This window comes from Scyliorhinus torazame, chromosome 27 (genome assembly GCF_047496885.1).
Source record: "Scyliorhinus torazame isolate Kashiwa2021f chromosome 27, sScyTor2.1, whole genome shotgun sequence".
NCBI classification, from domain to species: domain Eukaryota; kingdom Metazoa; phylum Chordata; class Chondrichthyes; order Carcharhiniformes; family Scyliorhinidae; genus Scyliorhinus; species Scyliorhinus torazame.
In genome coordinates this window covers 22,274,313-22,292,998 of record NC_092733.1, presented here as the reverse complement: position 1 = coordinate 22,292,998, position 18,686 = coordinate 22,274,313, and the positions used below count along the sequence as shown (strand labels likewise).

The 18,686-nt window shown below is 48.9% G+C and overlaps 1 protein-coding gene across 1 annotated transcript in view; it reads left to right on the top strand.

Annotated features, from left to right (window-relative positions):
• cc2d1a (coiled-coil and C2 domain containing 1A) overlaps positions 1–18,686 on the top strand; it is a 104,287-nt gene that overhangs the window by 47,680 nt on the left and 37,921 nt on the right. The window contains exons 12-20 of the mRNA XM_072491120.1: positions 2,630–2,751; positions 3,895–4,021; positions 4,845–5,017; positions 7,805–7,927; positions 9,754–9,812; positions 12,988–13,104; positions 15,184–15,257; positions 15,973–16,031; positions 17,116–17,167. Of these exons, the coding sequence (XP_072347221.1) occupies positions 2,630–2,751; positions 3,895–4,021; positions 4,845–5,017; positions 7,805–7,927; positions 9,754–9,812; positions 12,988–13,104; positions 15,184–15,257; positions 15,973–16,031; positions 17,116–17,167 (906 nt within the window). The remainder of the gene's footprint in view (positions 1–2,629; positions 2,752–3,894; positions 4,022–4,844; positions 5,018–7,804; positions 7,928–9,753; positions 9,813–12,987; positions 13,105–15,183; positions 15,258–15,972; positions 16,032–17,115; positions 17,168–18,686) is intronic.

The following is an 18,686-nucleotide window of genomic DNA, read 5'->3' as shown; positions in this document are numbered from 1 at the left end:
ACTCACACCCCGCCTCTTTCCGCAGACAGACATCTAGAGAGTTAGACAAGGTTGAGCAGCAGCATCACACCCCAGCACGTGGCTTAGAGCAAGCTGGTACAGTTAGACTGAGTTACTACAGTTAGATTAGCAGAGAGTCGAACTCATTTGAGAACTGTGTTAATAGTTCAATAAACACGTTGAACTCATTTCAGAGTCTGGAGCATCCTTTAGTTAAGGCTGCATCAAGTAGCAGCCTGTGTTATCCGAAGAAGCATAACACAACAGTGAGCAGTGACCTGCGAGGGCAGGTCCTATTTGTTTTTTAAAAAAAATCTTTTGAAGACGCATTATCCTTTCTCTAGCAGTAATGAGTGCTGAGCATTAGCAGGAAATGAAAAGCAGTTTGCAGTCACAATTAATATACTGAGTAGGTATATCTTCCACAACAACTGTAGTCCCTCTGCCTACCACACCAGGCCATCTGTCTTTTGTTCTTAAAGTTGCTACATCTTGTTGCATTCTCTGACAATTACAGTGTAGTATATTTTTTATAAATTTAGAGTATCCAATTCATTTTTTCCAATTAAGGGCAATTTAGCATGGCCAATCCGCCTACCCTGCACATCTTTGGGTTGTGGGGATGAGACTCACGCAGACACGGGGAGAATGTGCAAACTCCCCACAGACAGTGATTCAGGACCATGATCGAACCCGGGTCCTCGGCGCCGTGAGGCAGCAGTGCTAACCACTGCGCCGCCGTGCCGCCCCTACAGTATAATATCTGACACATTTCTCTCTCTCTCTCTAGTTCCGATGAAGAGCCAAAGGACTCGAAACGTGTTAAGCCTGTTTCTCTCTCCCTACAGCTGCTGCCAGACCAGCTGAGGTTTTCCAGCAAGCTCTGTTCTTGTTTCAGATTCCAGTTGCTTCTTTAAGTGCAACTTCCATTTTATTCAATCTTTCATTGGGTGTAATGAGTTCTGTGCCTGAACTCCTTGTAATTTAAGTACCATCAAAATATTGCCTGTTTTGGTTGAATCAGGGAAGAGGTGACGTCACGCTCCTGCTTTGTGACCAGAATGAGGTTAAGTTGGGTGGGGAAGGTGCACCTTTGCATCTTTGGGATGTCTCTTTTCAGCTGTTCCCGGTTGTTGGCACCTTATTGAGGTGCAGGGACCTATTCTGCCCACATGGTGTCACTGGGTGACCACTCTTTAAAAATAATATTTTATTTCTGCTGTATCCAGTTTCTCTCCAGTCACTGCATAGAACATCGAACATGACAGCGCAGTACAGGCCCTTCGGCCCTCGATGTTGCGCCGACCTGTGAAACACTCTAAAGCCCATCTACACTATTCCCTTACCGTCCATATGTCTATCCAATGACCATTTGAATGCCCTTAGTGTTGGCGAGTCCACTACTGTTGCAGGCAGGGCATTCCACGCCCTTACTACTCTCTGAGTAAAGAACCTACCTCTAACATCTGTCCTATATCTATCTCCCCTCAATTTAAAGCTATATCCCCTCGTGCTAGACATCACCATCCGAGGAAAAAGGCTCTCACTGTCCACCCTATCTAATCCTCTGATCATCTTGTATGCCTCAATTAAGTCACCTCTTAACCTTCTTCTCTCTAACGAAAACAGCCTCAAGTCCCTCAGCCTTTCCTCATAAGATCTTCCCTCCATACCAGGCAACATCCTGGTAAATCTCCTCTGCACCCTTTCCAATGCTTCCACATCTTTCCTATAATGCGGCGACCACTCGAGTAACTCCCAGAAAAGTTATTTCACTGGGATAGTGTGAGGGCAAAATAGAAATCTACTTTTCCATCTGATCAGCTGCAATGAAAGATTCCTGTCTTTGAGGCCTTGTTATTTGGAAACTAGAGCAACAGTGTGATCGCATCCCATTGGTCTTCGGAATACTGATCTTCTGTCATGGACAGACATGGAGAAAATGTTTCCATTTTTAGAGGATACCAAAACTTGGGCCGTAAATACAAATTGGTCACTAATAAAACCTAATGGGGAAATCAGGACAAATTCCTTTACCCAGACAGTACACCACCGTTACAATGTGCAACGTGCCTCATCAAGAAATAGCTGAGGCGAATAACATGGATGCCATTGATGGGAAGGCAGGAAAGTACAATGGGGGAGAAAGGAATTGAAGGTTACATGCTGATGGTGTTAGATGGAACATAGAACATTACAGCGCAGTACAGGCCCTTCGGCCCTCGAGGGGTGGGAGGGAGGAAGCACATCCTGGCAGTTTGGGTGGGGTTGCGGGGGTGTGGGCCTGGGTAGGGTGCTCTTTCCGAGGGTCGGTGCAGACTCGATGGGCCGAATGGCCTCCTTCTGAACTGCAGGTATTCTATGATCAACACTGGCATGGTTTGGCCTCTTCCTGTGCTGTAAACTCCACATAATTCCATGAATATCGGTGTTCATTTCATTCTTAACTCCTAAAACAATCCGTGCTCTGTGGCACGGGCAAGGACTGACACTCGCTACTCCATCCCGATAGCTCACATCTTCCCCTATAGCTGAGATGGTGGCAGGAAAGGTGATTAAACCCTGCACTGATTTAACCAATTTTATTTATTTTTTCCCTCTTTATTCCGCCACTCCCTCCCTCTCTCAGGTTTCCCACCACTTCAGGGAGCAGAGGTTGGTGCACAGGATCAAAGCTTTGTGGGAGTGCTGGAGAGTGCCATGAAGCTAGCCAATCAGGAGGTGAATGTAGGTGATGACGAGGAGAATGAGGTGAGCTTGCGTAAATGGTGGTTTTAAGAGAAAGTTCCCACTTTGAGTGTCACTTTTGGAAGCGTTAAACGTTCTGCGCTCGTGTTGAAATCCATTTTTTATCCCCTCTGTTATATCGCCACAGCTAGTGAGCTGTCTATTCCCTACGATTTAGAATGAATAATAATGTCTCATGACTAATGTCGTCATAAAGCGTGGGTGACCTCGGTTATGCATTCCTTCCCTTTCCAAAAGAGCCCGAAGTTTTACTTCCAGATGCTTAATGCCAAAGCAGGTGGTGTGCACTCGTTCCAATGTTGACTTCAGGGCACAACTAAGAAAGCACTATCTGACGCAACAAAATGTGCTCCTTCGCCATAGTTCCTCCTCCTCCTCCTCCCGAGGAAAGGATGAAGTGGAGCATTAGTCTGGCAACTCTCACACCTCTTGGGCGTGTGGAGGTGAAGAGAGCCAACAAAGATCAATGGGCATCTTAGCGAGGGCTGTAAAGTAATTGCAGACATGAGAGGGCAGCAAATTCTAGTGTCTGCTCTTCCTCGCTCTCTACTTCTTAACAAATGTGATGGAGCCTCCAGCAGACAGCAAAACAAAATGTGATCCAGCTTCCTCTGGCCAGCTAGATGTTAATTTGCAATGATGCCCCAAACAGAAAGGGCAGGCAGATTTTATTCACTTTTTGTCCGTTCAGCTTCGTTTGAAATTTGCTCCTTTATTATAATTTTTTACAAAGACGCTCCTCAAAAATATAGAACCCGAGTCTTTCTGCCCAAAGAGAGACTGAATCCTTCTGCATTTATTTAAACATTGAGCCTTGGGCAGCACGGTGGCGCAGTGGTTAGCACTGCTGCCTCACGGCACTGAGGTCCCAGGTTCGATCCCGGCTCTGGGTCACTGTCCGTGTGGAGTTTGCACATTCTCCCCGTGTTTGCGTGGGTTTCTCCCCCACAACCCAAAGATGTGCAGGCTAGGTGGATTGGCCACGTTAAATTGCCCCTTCATTGGGAAAAATGAATTGGGTACTCTAAATTTATTTTAAAAAACATGAAACCTTGACTTACCTTTTTTTTGTCTGTGTAAAAGTGCGAGAATTACACGTGATTTATAAGATTACTTTCTCCAACCCCCGCCCCCCAATACTTTAAGCTAGCAGACCGGATGCCTACTGCGAGACCTGCACCGCAAGCACGACCCAGGACATCGGCATCAGGAGCACCAGCGGCGGCCCCAGCTGGCACTGGGAATCCAACTCAAAAACAGCTGACAAACAAAGGTAACGCATGAGGGGGGAGAGAATCAATCCCTGTTTTTAATCTTGCGGGTGTTAACTCGAGAGACTTGGTGAGTTATCCGAGTGGTCATTCTTTATTGTGGACTTAATATTTTCCCGGAGGAAACCCACGCAGACACGAGGAGAACGTGCAGATTCCGCACAGACCGTGATCTAAGCCGGGAATCGAACCTGAGACCGTGGTGCTGTGAAGCAACAGTGCCAACCACTGTGCAACCGTGCCGCCCAACTAAGATCATGTTCAAAAATGGGCATCACGGTAGCACATGTGAGGGCAGCATGGTAGCACAGTGATTAGCACTGTGGCTTCACAGCGCCAGAATCCCAGCCTCAATTCCCTGCTGGGTCACTGTCTGTGCGGAGTCTGCACGTTCTCCCCGTGTCTGCGTGGGTTTCCTCCGGGTGCTCCGGTTTCCTCCCACAGTCCAAAGACGTGCTCGTTAGGTGGATTGGCCATGATAAATTGCCCTTAGTGACCAAAAAAGGTTAGATGGGGTTATTGGGTTATGGGGATAGGGCTTAAGTAGGTCGGTGCAGTCTCGATGGGCCGAATGGCCTTCTTGTGCACTGTATGTTCTATGTTCAAAAAATTCTAATCTTTTCCCCTCTCTGCCTGACCCCCTCCCAACCCCAAATGCTACCAAACACAGACTGAAGGTCGCATGCTGCAGCTTCTAGTTTGTATGGCTCAGCACAGCGCACGGCTTTTACGTGCAGCCATTTGATCGGCTCAAGCATTCTGGTAGACACGTTGTGGTACATGGCTGGGCTAAAGACTTTTTTCATCCGTCTTCCACCCTTGCAGCTCAGGTGCAGTTGGATTTCTTGCAGAACAGGAAGAAGCAATTCATGCAGGCAGCACTCCGGACAAAACAGAAGAACGATATTGAGGGGGCAAAATTGTATCTCCGGCAGGCTAAAGGGTTGGACCCCATGATCGAGGCTGCCAAGGGGGGCCTGCCTGTCGATATTACCAAGGTAAAAGAATGTTCTTTTCTAAATTGACTTTTTTTTTTGTCTTTTTGAATATGTGTAACTGCACAATTTTAACTTGAAAGAAAAACGCTGCAAGCTCTCCCCAACAGCAGTGCATGTTGTTTTGGGTGATGTTGATTCAGGGACGCCAGGACAAACCTCACGGGCGAAATTCTCCGGAAACGGCGCGATGTCCGCCGACTGGCGCCCAAAACGGCGCCAATCAGACGGGCATCGCGCCGCCCCAAAGGTGCGGAATGCTCCGCATCTTTGGGGGCCGAGCCCCAACATTGAGGGGCTAGGCCGACGCCGGAGGAATTTCCGCCCCGCCAGCTGGAGGAAACGGACTTTGTTGCCCTGCCAGCTGGCGCGGAAATGACATCTCGGGGCGGTGCATGCGCGGGAGCGTCAGCGGCCGCTGACGGCATTCCCACGCATGCGCAGTGGAGGGAGTCTCTTCCACCTCCGCCATGGTGGAGACCGTGGCGGAGGCGGAAGGGAAAGAGTGCCCCCACGGCACAGGCCCGCCCGCGTATCGGTGGGCCCCGATCGCGGGCCAGGCCACCGTGGGGGCACCCCCCGGGGTCAGATCGCCCCGCACCCCCCCCCAGGACCCCGGAGCCCGCCCGCGCCGCCTTGTCCCGCCGGTAAGGTAGGTGATTTAATTTACGCCGGCGGGACAGGCAATTTATCGGCGGGACTTTGGCCCATCCGGGCCGGAGAATCGAGCGGGCGGGGCCCGCCAACCGGCACGGCGCGATTCCCGCCCCCGCCGAATATCCGGTGCCGGAGACTTCGGCAACCGGCGGGGGCGGGATTCACGCCAGCCCCCGGCGACTCTCCGATCCAGCGGGGGGTCAGAGAATGTCGGCCCACATGTTTCTTTTTGTGGGGGGCGGGGGGAAATGCCGTGGGATCTTCTAATTTCCACTTGAAGGGGGGGTGGGGGGCTTTGTTTTACATCTCAGCTGAAAGACAGCCCCCCCAACAGGCGAGCACTCCTTCACGTATCGAGTTTGGCCCGAACCACGTGCCCCAGTCTTGAGACTGGATCTTGAACCTCCACCATTCTGAGGGGCGGGATCCACCCACTGAACCTTGGCTGGTGCAACTTTGGCACACTAATCAGGCTGTATCCCCTTTAAAAACTAGTCCCAATACATCCTTAATCATCCTTAAGTGCCATTTTTAAAAAATCTGGTGCTATCTGATTAGACTGTTATCTCCAGCGACGAGGAGAAATGTTTTCTCTGGAGGGCTGTGTGACCTTGGAACTCTGTGCCTCCGAGGGCAATGGAGACGGGATGGTAAAGGTGGAGGTAGATAGATTCCAACGGTTATCGGAGGTAGATGGGAATGTGGAACTGGAAACCCAAACAGGTCAGCGGTGATCTTATTGAATGGCTGAGGAGGCTTGAGGGGCTGAATGGCCTACTTTTCCTATTTTGTATATTTTTCCCTCACTAAAATATATTACTGTTCATGATCAGATTGCTGCTTGTGGGTGTAATTGAGCTGCTGTGTTTTCTATACGTAAAACGATGATTACACTTCCAAAGTACTTCATTGAATAAGGATCTTGAGGTAGTGAAAGGCAATCCATAGTGCAGATGTTTCCCTTTCTTCTGTGGGTGATGTGGGATGGGAACAGGAAACAGTGCGGAGATGGAAGCCGGCAGCCACAGTGATGGGCAGAAGCTGAGCTCTGGGTTCAGCAGGACAGCGAGGATTTGTACAACCTGTTTCAGGCTGAATTCAGGGAATGCCTGCAGTCTGTGACGAGGGACAAGTTTTTTATAATGAGAGTCTGAAAATGTGTTTTGTCTTTCTGAAATTGGAGAATACTTTGATTCAATGTTAGACGGGGGGGCCTGATCATACAGGAGGTGGTCATTGAGATGACTGGAGTAATGGGTAGGTAATACCCAATGTCACCCGATACCCAGCATATTTATGGAAGCTGATCTTTTCTGTTTGCAGCCAACGCCACCCAGGCGTAATGTCTTTGAGGAACGTGGGGATTGCTATCAACGCATTGGTTGCCTTGAGCTTTGTTGGAGTGGAACCACACTTGAGGGAAATCTTGTGGCGTTGGCCAGTGAAGAGTGAGATCAAGGAGGACGGAGGAATCAATGGGGAACAGCCACAGAAGATATCATTTGTGACTTTGGCCAGGATCGTAGCTTTGTTGAGAGCAGTGAGTGAGACAGACTGAAGTGATTCAGACAGGGAGTTTTTGGAGAGGTGAGCCAGTGAGGACGGAGATGGTGACCTGTTCGAGGATGTTAGAGAAGCCGAGGAAGTTGGCTTTGGCCAGGAGAGGAGCAAGCCGAGGCTGTGTTTTATAAAGAAGGAACATGAAATATAAGTAGGCTTAATTGATGTGGAGGCCGCAGGTCCAAGCTCTATCTTCCCCACATACATGCACACGCGGCGTTAATCACCAGACCCTCCGATGAACAGCCTCTCTGATCAGTTTTGGTGTATTAGTAGAAAAGTCTCATTCTATGCTGCTTGATAAATTCCTCATAGAGTTGAGACCATGAGAATGCCGCGTAAGTTGGTTAACTTCGCCAGTGTGATTGGCAGCCAGACATCGGTGCCAAGTACATGGACCTGTGGTGAATGGCCGGTGCCTACATTCAGACACGGAGAGGAGCTGGCGGCCTACATTTCCAGCGTGGCACAAGCACTCGTTTCATCACTTGGGGCAATTTTAAACAATGAGGGGGAAATTATTTGAAAAGCAAAAAATATTTAACCTTTTTGTGATGACCCTTAAACTTCCAGGTACCTGCGCCCCCGGAAAATGAGGAGGACTTTGTGCTGGTGCAGCACCGGGGAGTGCATGTCCCCCAAAAGACTGCAGAGCAGTACGGTCAGCTGATGGACGTGCTGAAGCAACAGTATGAGGTAAATGCACACCATGCCCACAGCAAAGGCTGCGTGCAACATCTCCAGTCTTTTTAAATGATCTTAGGAGGTCTTGTAGTGCAGTGGTAACGTCCCCACTTCTGAGCCAGGTTTGAGTCCCACTCTGGGACTTGCTGGCCACAGAAAGTGCATTCATAACATAAATGGGTTGATTATCAACCTGCAAATCCTTCCAAAGCCCCTGTGACAGATCGTAAGAGCGCAGGAGTCTCCTGGTCCGCCATAACCTGCAGAAGGCGTGCTGCAAACCACCACGACCTTGCCACGTATAACCGTGGACCAACACCTGGAGGTCCATGTTCGTCTCTTGGGGCATGGAGATAGAGCAGGTCCTATTTAAGAAATTCTAACTGAATCAGTGGTAAAGATTCTGCAATCCAGTTGATTCAGCTCCCACTTTTATTCCCGAAAAACCTGCAGAGTCGACATATTTTGGAATGGATCTGTAGCACTTGCTCATTGGCGGTTTAATTATGCCACTACCCAGGGCATTTAAATGCCTCCATCCACATAACACTTCACTCACTGCTCTAATTTTGATTCATTTTGTGATTGTTGAAATGTTCCTTACGATGCCTGGGCTCCGAGGGTTATACTGGTAGGAAAGGGCAGCACAGTGGTTAGCGCTACTGCCTCACAGCGCCACGGACCCCGGGTTCAATTCCGGCCTTGGGTGACTGTGTGGGATTTCCATATTCTCCCCGTGTCTGTGTGGGTTTCCTCCGGGTTCTTCCCACAGTCCAAAGATGTGCAGGTTAGGTGGATTGGCTGCGCTAAATTGCCCCTTAGCGTGCAGGTTAGGTTACGGGCATTGGTTGGGGGAATAGGCCTCGGTAGGGTGCTCTTCCGGAGGGTCGGTGCAGGCTCAATGGGCCGAATGGCCTCCTTCTGCACTGTAGGAAATCTATGATTAAACAAACCAGGGTTGTGTTCTTTGGAAATTAGAGGGTTTACAGTGTAGCTTTATTGAGGTTTTCAAGATATTGAGGGAGACAGAGAGAGAGGGGATGATTCCCACCCTGGACAGCAATTGGATGCCAAAGGTTTACCCCAGTATTTTCCCCCGCTATGAAGATTAGGGACAATCAGCCTACTCCTGATCACTCCCTAGAGATAACTGCTGGGCAGCCATCTGTGTGTGGCCCTCTGGTTAAGGACAGCAAAAGCCTCGCTTAAGCTTCTCGACCCTTCCACCCAATCATAAAATAGCTTGTTAAAAGTCACCATCTAGCCTTGCACCTAACTACTTGGACTAGGCAGTAGAGAGTGGCTGGCATGAGCGGGACCAGAGCCTGGACAAAACTGACCACATTCTTTTATTACTAGGAGGGAGGGAAGCTAGTAATCAGATTGTACCTCGTGCTGTTAATCAGCTAACCTGATGGTAAACCTGAACAATGAATGGGGGAAGAGAGAGGGGGTAAGAAATTATATATCTTTTATATTAGCACCAGATACATAAATGTAGGTTTATAATGTTTTTGGACAGACTTTAATGTTTCCACATCAGCATTGAAACTATTTTTTAGATCGTTGTAGCCAGAACAGCTTCAACAAGTACCTGTCCTCCAGCCCGACATTATATCAGCAGTATGTGTAACTTGCGGCATTCTATTATCACCAGACTGGAGTGAAGAAAGTACGGCAGTATTTTAATCTTTCCGTCTGAAATAACAACCCATTTCATTCTCTCTCAATGTGATACAGTAAACTTTACTGGAGACAAAAGCCACCTGTACCTTGGCAGAAAAATCCATTTGATCACTTTGCCTACTAATAATCTTGTGTTATCTATCTTTCGATAGACATGTATGCAGTACTCCAAGCAATACACGCACCTCGGAAGTGTGTCAGAGACCACCAAGTGAGTGCACATGAGCCCTTGTCTATGTAAAGTCTTTGTCATCTAGAGTGAATTGTAAATATATCATTGAATGTGGCAGTTTCAATGAAGTTATAAACTACGGGGTGAAACCCAACCTGTTTTCTTATAGCCGGACTTTTACAGCCGGTCAACTCCTGCTGGACTGAACCAGGAATTGAATCCCTGGCTGTCTAGTTGTAAATGTCTCTTCCCTATCCTAGAGATGTCAGGATTTGCACTGACGCCTTAGCCAAGATGATCGAATTTTCCAAAGATTAGGGAATCTGCAACATTCCTGGTGAACTGGATAGGTTTTGTACTGAACAACGTATTAATTAAACCTTTTTGACTCACTTTGTGCTGTTTATATCTCTGGGTAGCACAGTGGTTAGCACTGCTGCCTCGCGGCGCCGAGGACCCGGGTTCGATCCAGGCCGCTGTGCGTGTGGAGTTTGCACATTCTCCCCGTGTTTGCGTGGGTCACACCCCCACAAAGGTGTGCAGGGTAGGTGGATTGGCCACGTTAAATTGCTCCTGAATTGCAAAAAAAAATTTAATGTCTCGGGGTGTTACTACAGTATCTCTTACAGTCTCAATGTCATATTATTCAGAAAACTAACACTTTGGAAATGAGGTACCAGATACACTGCATTTCACTTTAAAGATTGCTGACCGAAAACTAAATTTTGGATCATTTGATATTGTTCACCTGAATTCCATGGGCTTTTTAGATGTGTAGTATTGAAAATGAAATGAATTAAGTAAATGAAGAATCCCCTGCCTTTCTTAGAGTATTTATCGCAACTTCAAGTGATCCTGGTGGATGTTTTCATTGCTGGGTGTTAAGTAGACACTGATATTTATTTACATTTTGTTAAAAGTTGACCATGCAATGCTGATGTTTTAAAAAAGAAAACCTTCACATGTCAGCGATTAGTATTTAGGCCTGAAAAACTGAATCTTGGGGTAGAGTTCTCCCATCTGGCACCAAGACCTGTGGCAGGAGGTTTTCGCACTGCAGAGTCCGACGGGAGACCACGCCGTATCTTCCGGTCTCGACCTCATTACTTCTGCGTCTGGGGATTTAGCGCTGTATTCTGTGCCAGGGCAGACTTGATTGTGTGCGTCTTGCCATCATATCTGGGCGCCATGCTTAAAAAGCGCCCAAGATTAATGACTTACTGTTGAACAAAGAAGGTGAATCTCCAGGATCTAGATTTATTGTCATGTGTGTGGTGATATGTCTGTGCACAGTTCTGTATATAACCGTGCGACCTCCAACCAACTGGTGGCGATAGATAGCGATCATGTGATTGAGACTACCAGGCGGTAGTAAGACATACACGAGGATTGTCGCACTAGAAGTACCTCTAGGAGAATTCACTGAATTCATTTAATGGTATCTGTCTGTATCACAATTCGTTAGTTATCTTTCCACGTGTTAATATTGTTAATAAATCATCTTACTAGTCACAGAACTGGATGTTCTTTGTGCATCTGTACTACGGTCATAACACAGAGCATAACATGTGCCGAGGTACAGCGAAAAGTATTGTTCTGCGTACAGTCCAGACAGATCTCTCCACACATGAAAATATAGAAGATATGATATATACATGAGGATAAATAATGAAAATACAGAAACATAGACAGCGGGCAAATAGTGCTGCAACTGTAGAGAAGATGCGTAGGAAGATCAGCTCAGACCCTACCAGGGTCATTCAGGAGTCTGGCAGTGGGGAAAAAGCTATTTTTGAATCTATTGGTGCGTGTTGTTAAACTTGTATCTCCTGCCTGATGGAAGAGGTTGGAAGAGAGAATAACCAGGGTGGGAGGGGTCTTTGATTATGCTGCCCGATTTCCCAAGGCAGCGAGAGGTGTAGACGGAGTCAATGGATGGGAGGCGGGCTCGTGTGATGGACTGGGCTGTGTTCACAATTCTGTAGTTTCTTGAGCTGAGCAGTTGCCATACCAGGCTGTGATGCAGCCAGATAGGATGCTTTCCATGGTACATCTGTAAAAGTTGGTAAGAGTCGTTGTGGACATGCCGAATTTCCTTGGTTTCCTGAGGAAGTATAGGCGCTGCTGTGCTTTCTTGGTCGTAGCATCTACTTGGGTGGACCAGGACAGATTGTTCGCGATGTTTATATCTAGGAATTTGAAGCTGTCAACCATCCCCACCTTGGCACCATTGATGCAGACGGGTGTGTATGACACTTTGCTTCCTGAAGTCGATGACCAGCTGCTTAGTTTTGCTGACATTGAGGGAGAGATTGTTATCTCCCTCCTGTACTCTGACTCATCGTTGTTCGAGATCTGACCCACTACAGTCATGTCATCAGCAAACTTGTAGATGGAGCTGGAGCTGAATTTTACCACACAGTCATGTGTATATAGGGAGTATAGTAGGGGGCTGGGAAGCAGGCTTGCGGTGCCCCGGTATTGAGGACTATCGTGGAGGAAGTGGCGTTTATCCTTACAGATTGTGGTCTGTGGGTCAGGAAGTCGAAGATCCAGTTGCAGAGGGAGGAGCCAAGTCCTAGGTTTTGGAGTTTGTATATGAGCTTGGCTGGGATTATGGTGTTGAAGGCGGAGTCTGATGTAGGAGTCCTTGTTGTCGAGATGCTCCAGGGATGAGTGTAGGGCCAGGGAGAGAGCATCTGCAGTGGAGCAGTTGTGGTGGTATGCAAATTGCAGTGGATCAAGGCATTCTGGGAGTATGGAGTTGACGAACACGCTGAGGCTGGAAGATTGACCTCTATAGCTGCCGTCCCCACACCCACTGCTGTGGTGTTCCAGGATTCCGGATCGCTGGCAGCCTCCACCCCGAACTCCGGAGGCAGCTCCAGGCATTCTTCAAGTAAATCCGGACTTTGTGTTCCAGACATGTTGTGGACTGGACTGTTTTCCCACCTGTGTTGCGGCGAATCAGGTGTGGGAGAAGATTGGCCGTTTCTGGTCGGACTTTCATCAAATCTGTTTCATGCCAGTCACCAGCGGGTTTCCTGCCGTGGTGGGGCACCAGTGGAAGATCCCACAGGAAATTCACACCAGCATTGAACCTGTGGGTCAGGTTTTTTGAAAGCAAGTAAGCCATTATGTTTATAATTGGAGATTGAGCTGTTTTTAAAAAAAAAAACCTCATTTCATATCTTTGTGTGTACTTCTATTTAAGATTCGAGAGGATGGCAGACGATTGTAAAAAGAACATTGAAATTCTGAAGAGGGCGCATGCCCAAGGCTACCCTCTACCAAAGTACCATCGTGAGGAGAGGACCTTCCAAGTGGTAAAGTGAGTAGCAGCCACAGAGGTGTGCAATAGGTTCAGCCATGGTAATCAATAAGTTTTGCCTTTGTGAAATTAGAAACGTTTTTGGGATGACTTTGCAGCACTTAAACAATCTCGTCTGGAATTCTGTTAGCTGGGAGTTGATGGAGGCTTGGTCATTCTAAAATAAAGAAATGAATTCTACTCCAGAACTTGGGACAAATAATCTGAACTGTTCTGGAGGGAACGTACTGGTCGTATTTTGGGTGTGCTGTCAAGCCCATGTCTTTCTGTGGTGTAGGAGGATGGGAAATGAAGAGCAGGCAGTTCTCCCAAGGTCCTGCCCAATATTCATCCTCTACCAACACGACAGAGATGTGCAGGTTAGGTGAATTGGCCGTGCTAAATTGCCCACTAGTATCCAGGAATGTGCAGGTTGGGTGACAGGAATAGGGCAGGGTGTGGACCTGGACAGAATGTTCCCTTGGGGGGAGGGTTGGTGCAGACTCAATGGGCCGAATGGCCTCCTTCTGCCCTGTAGGGATTCAATGGAAAACCCTTACGAAGACAATGTGCTGAAACTCCTGGAGAGTCCAGAATGGATTTAGTTCAGCTGTGTAGGTGAAATCCTTGCACGTCTATGGTGATATCAATACAGACGCCGAATGCTAAAAATATATCTATAATAAAACAGCTCATTTTCTGAAGCGCAGTGGTTTAAACGACCAGAATGATCTGGGGCTGGATTCCCTGCCCCGTCGCGCCACATTTCTGTTTCAGCACGTCGGCGGGATTCTCCGTTGCGCCGGCTGGTCAATGGGGTTTCCCATTGTGGGGCAGCCCTACGCCGTCGGGAAACCCCCGGGCTGCCGGCAAAATGGATAATCCCGCCGGCGGAGAATCCAGCCCCTGGGGCGAAATTCTCCGACCCCCCGCCGGGTTGGAGAATCGGCGGGGGCTGGCGTGAATCCCGCCCCGCCGGTTGCCGAAGTCTCCGGCACCGAAGATTCGGCGGGGGCGGGAATCGCGCCTCGCCGGTTGGCGGGCCCCCCCCCCGCGCGATTCTCCGGCCCGGATGGGCCGAAGTCCCGCCGCTAAAATGCCTGTCCCGCCGGCGTAAATTAAACCACCTACCTTACCGGCGGGACAAGGAGGCGTGGGCGGGCTTCGGGGTCCTGGGGGGGGCGCGGGGCGATCTGGCCCCGGAGGGTGCCCCCACGCACCTGGCCCGCGATCGGGGCCCACCGATCCGCGGGCGGGCCTGTGCCAAGGGGGCACTCTTTCCCTTCCGCCTCCGCCACGGTCTCCACCATGGCGGAGGCGGAAGAGACTCCATCCACTGCGCATGCGTGGGAAGCTGTCAGCGGCTGCTGACGCTCCCGTGCATACGCCGCCTGGAGATGTCATTTCCGCGCCAGCTGGCGGGGCACCAAAGGCCTTTACCGCCAGCTGGCGGGGCGGAAATTCGTCCGGCGCCGACCTAGCCCCTCAAGGTTGGGGCTCGGCCCCCAAAGATGCGGAGCATTCCGCACCTTTGGGGTGGCGCGATGCCCGTCTGATTTGCGCCGTTTTGGGCGCCAGTCGGCGGACATCGCGCCGTTTCCGGAGAATTTCGCCCCAGATTTACTGACACGTGAGAATCTCGGCCAAGACTTCCTGTGATTGTTCACATGGGCTGGAATTCTCTAGCCATTCGCTGACGGCCGGAATCTCGGGTCCCGCCAACCGAGCACCCCCACACGCAGATTTCTCCGTGGCACGGGATAGCTTCAGTGGGACTTCCAATTGACAGCGGTGGGAACACACAATCCCGCTGCTAGCGAACGGTGTGCTGGCTCCCGCCGCCGGACTGGGAGGCCAGAGAATCCGGCCCGTGGTGTCTTGGAATCTTTAGTGCTCACCTGAACGTTTGGTAGAGGCAGAGGGGACATTGGTTTATCTTTTTTCCTTCGAGCAGTAGCACTGCCAATCTGTCTGCCCAAGTTACTCGGTCAGTTTCTAAAGTGAGGGCCTGAATGCCTTGACCCAGAAGTCAGAAACCAGTAGTTGCGCTGTCCTGATGCACTAATACTGAAGTCTATTTTCTTTTTTGCCTTATTTCAGGATATTTCCTAATCTCACCAACAGTGACATGATCCTTTACATCGTCAAAGGAATCAACCTGCCACCTCCGTCAGGTAGTGAACTATGCTGATAATATTCCGACATCTCGACCTGCTCCTAGATGTAGGATCCACTGCTGAGCCAGGAGAGTGGGGAGTGCCCCTAAATACAGATTAACGACCACTTGCCTTCGCTGTTAACTCCCCGGCGTTAGTCACAGAAGCATCGAACAGAAATCCAACAGCAGAGGTTGTTTCCGATTAACGTAGTTACTCATCTTGTTCCGTTCAGTACCAATTGTTTTCCATCCCTGCTTCTCTCTCCCCGCCCCCCCCCCCTCCCCTCAACTTCCATCCAGCCCATTTTCTTACATAGATACATAGAAGATAGGAGCAGGAGGAGGTCTTTTGGCCCTTCGAGCCTGCTCCTCCATTCATCACCATTATGGCTGATCATCCAACTCGATAGTCTAATCCAGCTTTCTCCCCATAGCCTTTGATCCCATTCTCCCCAAGTACTATATCTAGCCGCCTCTTGAATATATTCAAAGTTTTAGTAGCAACTACTTCCTGTGGTAATGAATTCCACAGGTTCACCACTCTTTGTGTGAAGAAATATATCTGTCCGAAATGGTTTACCCTGAATCCTCCGGCTGTGACCCCTGGTTCTGGACACACCCATCATTGGTAACATCTACCATGTCTAGTCCTGTTAGAATTTTTTAAATTTCGTACTCCCTGTTGCTGAACCTTGGCTGTATAAATAACGGCCGGTTAATATTCTGTTTAGGTGTTGCTCCGAATGACCTTGATGCCTTTGTCAAGTTTGAATTTGCCTTCCCAAACTCGGTAAGTGCCTTATCACATTTGTTGGTTCAGCCTTTCTGGGAATTTGGACAAAGGGTCAAAGATCAGGGTAGAGGGAAATGCAATGGCTAATCAGGAACCGATGTGGAAGGTAGTTTTGGTTTGAAATTCTGCATAATTTTGGTGGAAGTGCAGACGGAGGAAAACAGTTTTGCGCTTTTATTCCCCAGAAAGGTAAGTTGGCAGTAGGCATGTTTAGCCGGTGTTGTGAAAAAAACCATGCCATGAAGTGTTCCGCAGACTTCGTCACTAACGTGCAAGGTTTGCGACTCAGTGTAATGCGTCAGGATTCCATTGGATGTCAGACTGCCTGCTGTTTGCTTATCATATTAGAGAGCTCCACACAGAGGACTGCGAAAAATAGGAGAGATAAACCACAATAGGGAACGCCATGGGCGTATTGAAGAGCTGAGTACTTTGAAAGATGGAGATTAATGACGCCGACTCCTGTGCTCACCCTACGCGAGTTCACAGTCTGGCAACTCCTCAATTTGAAAATCCTCATCTCAGTTTTCAAACCTCTCCATGGCCTCCCCTCTGTCTCTGCAACCCAACCTTCTCCAGCCCTAAACAGTCCTTCCACATCTCTCTGCTCCTCCAATTCTGGTCTTTTGCGCATACATAGTTTTCTTTGCTTCATCATTGGCAGCTGTGCCTTCAGTTGCCTAGATCCTAAGCAGTGAAATTCTCTTCCCAAGCCTCACTGCCTCGCCCTCCATTTTAAGTTAATTCTTAACCAGCTCTTTATTATCTGCCCTAACATCTCCTTCTGTAGCTCAGTCCAAATTCTCTCCGATTACGTTCCTGTGAAGTACCTTGCAAGATTTTACCATAAAGATACAATATAAATGCCAGCTATTATTGTCTTAGCTTAACCCTGAATTGGCTTCTGTTTAGTTTCTGACGTTTTGGCCTGTGGATTGTTTTTTTTCACAATCCATTTTGGTTCTTAAAGAAACCCATCCGTCCTCGTCAAAGCTTCAGTTCTAATTAGTTTGCGCCTTTGTTCTCTTAAGATCTGTGCACTGCCGCAAGTCATGGTGCACGTTTCTGTTTTGTTCATTAGGAAGAAGCGCAGAAGGACAAAACCGACGTGGTTAAGAACACAAACTGTCCAGGTACGTGGGGCAGGAGAGCAGCCAAGTGACGTAGTAAATCTGACACTAACTTGTTCGTCGGGTGGGTTAGGTGGATTAGCTGTGTTCAATTGCCCCTTAGTGTCCAAAGGGTGTACAGGTTCAGTGGGGTTACGGGGATAGGGCGGGGGAAGGGGTCTGGGTAGGTTGCTCTTTTCAGAGGGTCGGTGTAAACTTGATGGGCCGAATGACCTCCTTCTGCACTGTAGAAATTCTATGGCTAGTGTTGGTCACGTGGCCAGTTTGCTGTGGCCACTCTGGACCATGTGATGTCAGTCAGTGGGTGAGAAGGTTCCGGGTTTACACCCCCGCAATAGAGACTTCAGCACCTCATCTAGGCTGATGCTCCACTGAAGGACTGCGGGAGGGTTGCATTATCCGAGGTTTTGGATTATGCAATACACCTGGAGGCCCTGTTGCCTTATCGGGCGGGTATGAGAATCGCTGGCACATTTCGAAGGCTTTTCTCCTGTGTCCCTCCACCAGCATTAATAAACGGATGGTCTGCTCAATATTTAGGGCAGCACGGTAGCATAGTAGATAGCACTATGGCTTCACAGCGCCAGGGTCCCAGGTTCGATTCCCGGCTTGGGTCATTGTCTGTGCGGAGTCTGCACGTTCTCCCCATGTCTGCGTGGGTTTCCTCCGGGTGCTCCGGTTTACTCCCACAAGTCCTGAAAGACGTGCTATTAGAGAATTTGGACATTCTGAATTCTCCCTCAGTGTACCCGAACAGGCGCCGGAATGTGGCGACTAGGGGCTTTTCACAGTAACTTCATTGCAGTGTTAATGTAAGCCTACTTGTGACAACAAAGATTATTATTATTATCAGAATGCAGTTTAAGGGAGCTTGCGATATCAAAACTGGCTGCTACATTTCCTGCATGACAACAGAGATGACAGTTCAGAAAGCGCTTCATTAAGTGCTTGAGAATGTCTCCAGGTCATTAAAAGGAGTCTTTCTTTTCAGTCAGATTGCTGGGATGTGTGGTGGACGGGAGTCTCAGTGGTTGTCAGTGGTGAGGCGATGGAGTGCTGGTATTGTCACTGGAGTAATAATCCAGTGATCAGGGGGCCTGGGTTCCAATCCCATTTGAATCCATTAAAATCTGGAATTTAAAATCTAGCGAATGGACCATTGGTCCGGTTTAGCTCACTTGGCTGGCTAGCTGGTTTGTGATGCCGAACGAGGCCAACAGCGTGGTTCAATTCCCATACCGGCTTTGCAACTTGCCCGAGATGTGGTGATCCTTAAATCACCACCAATCAGCTCTCCCCCTTGATGGAGAAAGCAGCCTCTGGTCATCTGGGACTATGGCGACTTTACTTTTACTTTGTCCCTAATGTCCTTTAGGGAGGAATCAATGTGCCACCCTTACCTGCTCTGGCCTGCATGTGACTCTAACTACCCTCTGCAATGGCCCAGCAAGCTACTCCATTCAGGGGCAGTTGGGGATGGGCAATAAAGGCCTGCTTAGCCAGTGATGCCCACATCCCATGA